Source organism: Dreissena polymorpha, chromosome 3 (genome assembly GCF_020536995.1).
Source record: "Dreissena polymorpha isolate Duluth1 chromosome 3, UMN_Dpol_1.0, whole genome shotgun sequence".
In the NCBI taxonomy this organism is placed as follows: Eukaryota; Metazoa; Mollusca; class Bivalvia; order Myida; family Dreissenidae; genus Dreissena; species Dreissena polymorpha.
This window is the reverse complement of record NC_068357.1, coordinates 20,193,780-20,203,534: the sequence shown is the minus strand read 5'-3', so window position 1 is coordinate 20,203,534 and position 9,755 is coordinate 20,193,780. Positions and strand designations below refer to the sequence as shown.

The 9,755-nt window shown below is 39.2% G+C and overlaps 1 protein-coding gene across 1 annotated transcript in view; it reads left to right on the top strand.

Annotated features, from left to right (window-relative positions):
- The window catches only part of LOC127873216 (tetratricopeptide repeat protein 7B-like), a 57,730-nt gene that overhangs the window by 25,962 nt on the left and 22,013 nt on the right, over positions 1-9,755 (top strand). The window contains 1 exon segment of the mRNA XM_052416978.1: positions 9,033-9,205. Coding sequence (XP_052272938.1) covers positions 9,033-9,205 — 173 coding nt within the window.

Sequence of the window (9,755 nt, the reverse complement as noted above, 5' to 3'; positions counted from 1 at the left end):
GTTGAAGGCCTTTGCAAACAGTTTGGATCCAGATGAGATGCCACAGATCGTGGCGTCTCATCAGGATCCAAACCGTTTTGCTATTCTGAAGTATTCTTTAAAAAAATGAAGAAATGATGATTTTAGAAATTCAGCAGACAACATTTTAGGCAGATGACAAATTTCCCAGCATGCAAAGTGTTAATGTCATCCAAGATTATCCTGTGCATTTTTCACGGGGCTAATTAGGGACACATGTCATGTTTTTTTATGATATTTGGTTTAAAAAGAAGTCTGTTCTTAGTGAAAATCCTGTTAAGGTGGAAGAGTTGTCCCCTTTTATTTCCCCTGTGGAAAATGCACAAGCTCATCTTTGTAACACTTTACCCACATGCACTTAGCCCCATTTTCCTGAGTGTTGGTTAAATCTTATATTATACCCCCGGTACAAAGTGAATGGGCTATGCTGGTTTTGTCATGGACATCTGTCTGGCTGTTTTCCCATAGACACAAGTTTTTCTGCAGGCATTCTCTTTCACTTTTAAAAACCTGTTACATTCAATCCTGCAGTCATTATTCATTCAGTATGAGATAACTTTTGCATGTGCAATTTTTATCGTTTAAAGTTAAAAAAATTACAAGTGATGCCTTTTTCAAGTAGTACATGCTGTATTAGCATTATTATTTATGTACACTATTAGCAGTCACTTCCTGAAATGACAAGGTGCATTGGTGGAATATTTGGTACACAAATGGTATATTAATCTTCTGCCCCATTTTTCTCAAATGTGCTTCTTGGGGGTAAAAACTGGCCATGCCAAAGGTTACATAGTTAATTTCATAATACATATCAATTCTTATATATCAACTAACTCTTCTCTGAAATGTCAGTGCAATGTTTGGTAAATAAAATTGTTTGTTATACTCACGAAGTGTTTTAAAACCCATTATGGTCAAAGTTTTCACAACCCATTTGTGAAAAGGTATTTTATAACCATTTATATTTCATTTAACCTTTTCGCCTTATAAACGCTCTTTGATGCGTTTTATAGTTCCTTTGAAAATCTATTAAATTTAAATTGCTAGAAATCAAGTTTAAAAGCTTTTTTCCAACCTAAAGATACTGATGAGCTGCAAACAGCATAAAACCTGAACAGACTGCGAATTACTCAGATTTAAGGCTGGTTGCAAAAGATTTTCACTTTGGCTTCTGATGGGGAAAGGGTTAAATGCTTCTTAATACACTGTCATTATAGGGTGTTCACTCCACACAGCCAGACAGAGGAGACACTGCTGTTGTTGCTGATAGCAGAGGCAGTGGTGAGTAGTTCACTGTTGTTTGTAATTAAGATAATTAGAGGTTACCGTAATAACTCCAAGTTTTCTAACACTGTAAGTTTTGTGACACTCCCTTTTTTAGCCAAAATAATTATTTTTGCGACTCTTTAATTTTCGGACATGCGCTTTTTCGTATATCATTAATGACTCTAAATATCCGGACAATATATTTTACAGAGCTGTTTTACCAGATTTTGACACTGTATTTGCTTATCTTGTGACATGGGGTTTTGCAAACGAATTAAGGTCATAAAACCTGGGAGACGCATGCCTGACGGCAATGGATCATATCATTTTGTAATTAAGTAAATAACCGTGTATACCGGGAGAAAACAATTGCTTCACCCAACAGCATTTAAAAGGATATCTTCCTATTCAGGATGCAAATATTGAATGTTTTTACTTTTTTGTTCTGTAGCGGTTCACTCAAGAGAAAGCAAAGCTGTGAAAATGTTTTTGTTTTAAAGTAGAAAACACTATTGTGCATTGATTGATTGCTTTCATTACAATATAATTATCATTTTTAGACATTTAATTTTTGTATCTAAATTTTCACAATAAAGAAATCTGTATTTTTTAAATATTTTTCCTATCTAAGTTTTCGGACAAACACATTTATTATTTTTTAGTGTCCGAAAACCTAAGAGTAATTACGGTACTCTATGGAAGAGACTTGAAGGTCTATGTTCAAAGGAGATTTATAGGTACAGTATTTAGGATTCATCTAGGTTGATGTACATAGGATACTTGTAAGTTATTGTAAGCTGGATTTGTGTAGGTATTTATACATAGGATTTTTATAGGTTAATGTTCATACAACATTTGTAGTTTATTGTATATATGATTTCTGTAGATTAATGCAAGTAGGAGACTTATTGTACATAGGACACTTATTGGTTATTGTATGTAGATAATTGAAGATTAATTTAGGATACTTATATGTTAAAACATGCATTAAGCCCAGTTTTCCTAAAACGCTGCTCATAATGTTGTTTACTTTTCAGGCAACACGAGAGGCCATCTTGAATCGTACCGTTGAGCATTACGAGAGTCGCAAACACACGTTCCAAAATGCCTCTGCTGTATTTGATCTGCTCGCCATCACACTCGTGAAGAAGGCACACTTCCACAAAACTGGCTGACGTATGTCCATCCTTTTTGCCTATAGAACTATTCAGGACCAAGTTGTTGAAAAGTTTCACTTTGACAAAATTGTTTGTTATGCATGTGCGTTTAGTGTTGTCCCATGTAAGCATGTTCAGTCCTGTGCAGGCACAACACCTAAACTTGATCTTCACTGAGAATCTTTCTTTAAAGTGGAAAGTTCATCACTAATTTAGGCTGTGAAGGACGCACAGGGTTATTGAGGATGACACTTAACAACATTTATGCAATAAATCCCGTATTTCCATAGCGAGGCTCATTTCAACCTGGAGTTAATATACCATGATAACAAAATGGGGCCTAATTTCTATTCAACTGGCGTGAACTTGATGTGATAGCCAAATTTTGCAGGACTGTTTAATACAGCAAATATAATCAGTGTTATATTCACCAAAGATTATCAAATATGTGTGCTTTAGAAAATTAACCATGGTTAACATCAATTACTTGATACCTTTTTGAGCAACAGAGCTCAAAGTTAGAGTGTATGTCAGGAGCTCAAAGTTAGAGTGTATGTCAGGAGCTCAAAGTTAGAGTGTATGTCAGGAGCTCAAAGTTAGAGTGTATGTCAGCCTAACATGTCTTCATAAGATGCTTTTCTCAATTGTGGCAAATACTTCTTAAAAATCAGGATTGTTTTAATCTTCTGAGTAAAAGGTATATATCTCTCACTGTAATATTGCCACAGAATTTGACTATGAGCCAGCTAGAAATCTGATTTTGGTTAGAAGCGGAAAGTGTTGTCCCTGATTAGCCTTTGCAGTTATCTGGGATGTCACTTTATGCACATTCATGAAGCCCTGGTCTCCCAGAGCAAAGCTCATACCTTAGATTGTTTACAGCCCTGCATTTTTATAGAGATAACTCTCCTACTTCTTGTACTGTACTATATTATACAGAGTTACGTTTTCTTATCTGCTTTAAATTCAGCCAGAAGAGAAAAGGAGCTTTGATATTGTATTGCAAGAAGTAATTGTGAAATTAGAAAAGAAAAGAAAATTATAGACAGACTACTCATACCTGTATTCTATCATTATAATACAAACATGGCTGTGTTTTTTCAGACATTGGGAGAGAGCGATGAAGTTTTCGTTTGAAGAGTACCACATATGGCAGCAGTTTGCAAATGCCTTGATTTGTGATAGACAGGTGAATTTTTTGTGCTTTGAATTACTTGGGAAAGATAGATACTGAGAAAATGTTAATTATATCATATTGACTGTTTATATTGAGAAATTTTTACCAGATGTGATATTGATGAACAGCTTTTTTGTTTCGTGACTGAAGTCACATGACAACTTAAATACATATATTTAAATAAAGTATGCAAATTCATTTGTTATAAAACAAATTCCAGCGGAGAAAATTACCTAATACATGTAACATTTAAATAAAAAAAATGCCCCATGGAGGGGCAAGATTGTTATATATTCAACATATGTGTCTTATTCTGAGAAAATTGGGCAAAATGCATGTGCGTAAAGTGTCGTGCCAGATTAGCCTGTGCAGTCTGCACAGGCTTATCAGGGACAACACTTTCCGCTTTTATGGTATTTTTAGTTTCAAGGAAGTCCCTCCATACAGAAAATCAAGGTTAGGCGGAAATTGTCATCCCTGATTAGCCTGTGCAAACTGCACAGGCTAATCTGGGATGACACTTCGCACATGCATTAAGCCCAGTTTTCTCAGAAAATAGCAATTAATGTTTGTGTTTGTGATTTCAGTATGAAAAGAGTCTGCAGGTGTTGACAGAGTGTCACCGACTGAAGCCCCGGCCTGGTCACCCCCATCTTACAGGCAGTCAAATTATGCTATGAACATGTTCGCAAGGTAACGCACACAATAATTTGAGCCTTGCTGTGGGAAAACAGCTTAATGGTGTGCGTAGTGTCATCCCAGATTAGCCTGTGTAGCCTGCACAGGCTAATCTGGGACGACACTTTCTCCTTTATTGTATTTTTCATTTAAAAGGAAGTCTATTGTTAGCGAATTCTGTTTTGACAGAAAGTTTCGTCTCCCATAAGCCTGTATAGACTGCACAGGCTAATCTGGGAAAACACTTTACACATATGCACTCATCCCAGTGCGGAGTTCATCTGTTGACATATGCTTTAAACGTGTTTGCTAGGTAACCTGTGCATATAAAAGGTTGTGCATGCGTAGTAGATTCGGTGTCCACCTTATCAGACATGGTCTAGTAGCCACTATTGAAATATCAACATATGGGCTGTGCTCTGTGAAAAGGGGATTAAATGCATTTGCTTTAAGTGACACTTTGCTTTTATGATATTTTTCTTTTAAAGTCTCTTCTTAGCAAAAATTAAGTTTAGATGGAAAGTGTCATCCCTGAAAAGCCTGTGCAAACTGCACAGGCTAATCTGGGACAAACACTACACACATGCATTAAACACCCTTTTCACAGAGCAAGGCTCATATATATTTATATCAACTTAATCCATGATTTACTAGTTAAAGTGTCATTAGTTTAATTACCATGTCAATTAATCAAATCATTATTACAGTATCTTTAAAGCCTTTGCGTATTCAGAGATAGTGATCTATTGTTACTTTGATATAAAAATAAGCCTCAGTCTGTAAAAACTGGGCATGTGGGTAAGGTGTCGTCCAAGGTTATCAGGTGAAAACTGGGCATGTAAGTAAGGTGTCGTCCAAGGTTATCAGGTGAAAACTGGGCATGTAAGTAAGGTGTCGTCCAAGGTTATCAGGTGAAAACTGGGCATGTGGGTAAGGTGTCGTCCAAGGTTATCAGGTGAAAACTGGGCATGTGGGTAAGGTGTCGTCCAAGGTTATCAGGTGAAAACTGGGCATGTGGGTAAGGTGTCGTCCAAGGTTATCAGGTGAAAACTGGGCATGTGGGTAAGGTGTCGTCCAAGGTTATCAGGTGAAAACTGGGCATGTGGGTAAGGTGTCGTCCAAGGTTATCAGGTGAAAACAGGGCATGTGGGTAAGGTGTTGTCCAAGGTTATTAGGTGAAAACAGGGCATGTTGGTAAGGTGTCGTCCAAGGTTATTAGGTGAAAACTGGGCATGTGGGGTAAGGTGTCGTCCAAGGTTATCAGGTGAAAACAGGGCATGTGGGTAAGGTGTCGTCCAAGGTTATCAGGTGAAAACTGGGCATGTGGGTAAGGTGTCGTCCAAGGTTATTAGGTGAAAACAGGGCATGTGGGTAAGGTGTCATCCAAGGTTATTAGGTGAAAACAGGGCATGTGGGTAAGGTGTCGTCCAAGGTTATCAGGTGAAAACTGGGCATGTGGGTAAGGTGTCGTCCAAGGTTATCAGGTGAAAACAGGGCATGTGGGTAAGGTGTTGTCCAAGGTTATTAGGTGAAAACTGGGCATGTGGGTAAGGTGTCGTCCAAGGTTATTAGGTGAAAACTGGGCATGTGGGTAAGGTGTTGTCCAAGGTTATTAGGTGAAAACAGGGCATGTGGGTAAGGTGTCATCCAAGGTTATAAGGTGAAAAACTGGGCATGTGGGTAAGGTGTCATCCAAGGTTATTAGGTGAAAACAGGGCATGTGGGTAAGGTGTTGTCCAAGGTTATTAGATGAAAAACTGGGCATGTGGGTAAGGTGTCGTCCAAGGTTATTAGGTGAAAACAGGGCATGTGGGTAAGGTGTCGTCCAAGGTTATTAGGTGAAAACTGGGCATGTGGGTAAGGTGTTGTCCAAGGTTATTAGGTGAAAACTGGGCATGTGGGTAAGGTGTTGTCCAAGGTTATTAGGTGAAAACTGGGCATGTGGGTAAGGTGTCATCCAAGGTTATTAGGTGAAAACTGGGCATGCGGGTAAGGTGTCATCCAAGGTTATTAGGTGAAAACTGGGCATGTGGGTAAGGTGTCATCCAAGGTTATTAGGTGAAAACTGGGCATGTGGGTAAGGTGTCATCCAAGGTTATTAGGTGAAAACTGGGCATGTGGGTAAGATGTTGTCCAAGGTTATTAGGTGAAAACTGGGCATGTGGGTAAGGTGTCACCCAAGGTTATTAGGTGAAAACTGGGCATGTGGGTAAGGTGTCATCCAAGGTTATTAGGTGAAAACAGGGCATGTGGGTAAGGTGTCGTCCAAGGTTATTAGGTGAAAACTGGGCATGTGGGTAAGGTGTCACCCAAGGTTATTAGGTGAAAACTGGGCATGTGGGTAAGGTGTCGTCCAAGGTTATTAGGTGAAAACTGGGCATGTGGGTAAGGTGTCACCCAAGGTTATTAGGTGAAAACTGGGCATGTGGGTAAGGTGTCACCCAAGGTTATTAGGTGAAAACTGGGCATGTGGGTAAGGTGTCGTCCAAGGTTATTAGGTGAAAACTGGGCATGTGGGGTAAGGTGTCGTCCAAGGTTATTAGGTGAAAACTGGGCATGTGGGTAAGGTGTCGTCCAAGGTTATTAGGTGAAACTGGGCATGTGGGTAAGGTGTCGTCCAAGGTTATCAGGTGAAAACAGGGCATGTGGGTAAGGTGTCATCCAAGGTTATTAGGTGAAAACTGGGCATGTGGGTAAGGTGTCATCCAAGGTTATTAGGTGAAAACTGGGCATGTGGGTAAGGTGTCATCCAAGGTTATTAGGTGAAAACTGGGCATGTGGGTAAGGTGTCGTCCAAGGTTATTAGGTGAAAACTGGGCATGTGGGTAAGGTGTCGTCCAAGGTTATCAGGTGAAAACAGGGCATGTGGGTAAGGTGTCGTCCAAGGTTATTAGGTGAAAACTGGGCATGTGGGTAAGGTGTCATCCAAGGTTATTAGGTGAAAACAGGGCATGTGGGTAAGGTGTCGTCCAAGGTTATTAGATGAAAACTGGGCATGTGGGTAAGGTGTCATCCAAGGTTATTAGGTGAAAACAGGGCATGTGGGTAAGGTGTCGTCCAAGGTTATTAGGTGAAAACTGGGCATGTGGGTAAGGTGTCGTCCAAGGTTATCAGGTGAAAACAGGGCATGTGGGTAAGGTGTCGTCCAAGGTTATTAGGTGAAAACTGGGCATGTGGGTAAGGTGTCATCCAAGGTTATTAGGTGAAAACAGGGCATGTGGGTAAGGTGTCGTCCAAGGTTATTAGATGAAAACTGGGCATGTGGGTAAGGTGTCATCCAAGGTTATTAGGTGAAAACAGGGCATGTGGGTAAGGTGTCGTCCAAGGTTATTAGGTGAAAACTGGTCAGTGGGTAAGGTGTCGTCCAAGGTTATTAGGTGAAAACTGGGCATGTGGGTAAGGTGTCGTCCAAGGTTATTAGGTGAAAACTGGGCATGTGGGTAAGGTGTCGTCCAAGGTTATTAGGTGAAAACTGGGCATGTGGTAAGGTGTTGTCCAAGGTTATTAGGTGAAAACTGGGCATGTGGGTAAGGTGTCAACCAAGGTTATAAGGTGAAAACTGGGCATGTGGGTAAGGTGTCATCCAAGGTTATAAGGTGAAAACTGGGCATGTGGGTAAGCTGTCGTCCAAGGTTATCAGGCTAATCATGGACCCCACTTTCCATCTAAACTGGATATGTACAAAGAAAATACTTCCTCCAAACAAAAATTTCATTAAATAGGAAAGTGTGGTCCATGATTGGAATGTATGGACTGCGACCTTATTTATGACGACACTTAGGCACATCGATAAAGCATGTTATCCTAGTTCAATTGGTAATGCAGTCTTCAAAAGTAATGAAAAGCCATTATAGCCTGTTAAGAACTTACATTTTAGCGTTATTGCTTATGCATTTATTGTTTTCTTCCTGCGGTTGCCTATAAAGTCAAATGTCAAGTTAGCGATCATTCCACAAGTGCTAATTTGCATTCAAAAGATGTTAATGGTTAAAATACTTCGGGGACTTGTTCACAGATTTTCTGATTTCCTTAAAAAAAAAAAGTCACTAGATATGTTGTCTAACAAATCTATGTTGTGAAGAATCTTACAACTAATTATAATAGCAACAAAATAAGTGAAATAAAAAATATTGACACTTCTGGGATTCAAGCCCTATACCTCAAGAGGTAAAAGCTAGCGCTACCACTGCGCCATATTGACTTTCACATTTATTAGCAAATAAAGCTGTTGTTAGTACTACACATTTGTCATACTTACTAATAAACAGTGTTATTATTTCTCTGATTTGCAATGATGATTATCAATTAATTAACTAATATTGTACATATTTTTCTTAACCAGGAATGTTATTTCGCTTGTTTCAACATACATTTTCATTCTTTTTATAGTGATCGCATTTCCGTCCGTCTGTCCGTCGAACTTTGCGTTTAGGTTTCGAAAAATGCTTGTAACTTCTATGTCGCTTCAGATGTAACCTTCATATTTGGTATGCATATGTATATGGACAAGGCCATTTCATACGCACACAAATTTTGACCCCTTTGACCTTGACCTTGAACTTAGGGTTTGCGTTTAGGTTTCGAAATCTGCATTTTGGCTTCGAAAAAGCGTTTTTCGGAGGCATATGTCATCCAATGGTGACAGCTCTTGTTTTACTCTTCAACAGTTATTTTCAAAATCATCATTTGACCAAACTGTGAAAAAGTCTCAATAAACTGCATTTTTCTCCCTACAGTATGATCAAGGCATAACCCTGTCCAAGGTCGCTCTAGAGGCCGGTGACGGTCACCCGATGGCATCCCGCGCCTACATAGCCCTGGGCGTGGGGTACAGTCTGAAGGCGTCGGAGATGAAACTGAAGGCTGACCGGCACTACCTGCATAACAAGGCACTGAAGGCCTTCGAAAAGTAAATTAACCTTGCAGTGGGAAAATGGGGCTTAATGCATGTGCAAAAAGTGTAGTCCCAGATTAGCCTGTGCAGTCAAAACAGGCTAATCAGGGACAACTCTTTCCACCTAGACTTGATTTTTGTTAAGAAGAGAATTTCTTGAATGTATTTGCATTATAAGGCACTGAAGAATTGAACAGTTAGTGTGTGCATTATAAGGCACTTAAGTCCTTCACAAAGTTAATGTTAAGCATTATAAGGCACTAAAGTCCTTTGAAAAGTAAGTGTTTGTATTATAAGATACTAAGGCTTTACAAAGATAGTGTTTGAATTATGAGGTACATAAGTCCTTGAAAAGTTAATGTGTGCATTGTAAGTCACTAAAGGCTTTTGAAAGGTATTTGCATGATAAGGCTTTGGGGGCCTTTGAACAGTTAGTGTTTGCATTCAAAAGCATTTGGTTGCATTTTAAGGCACTGAAGGCCTTAACAAGTAAGTTTGTTTTTGTAATAAACATTGAAGGCTGCGTTAAAGTGATTGTTTGCATTATAAGTCACTGACGTCCTTT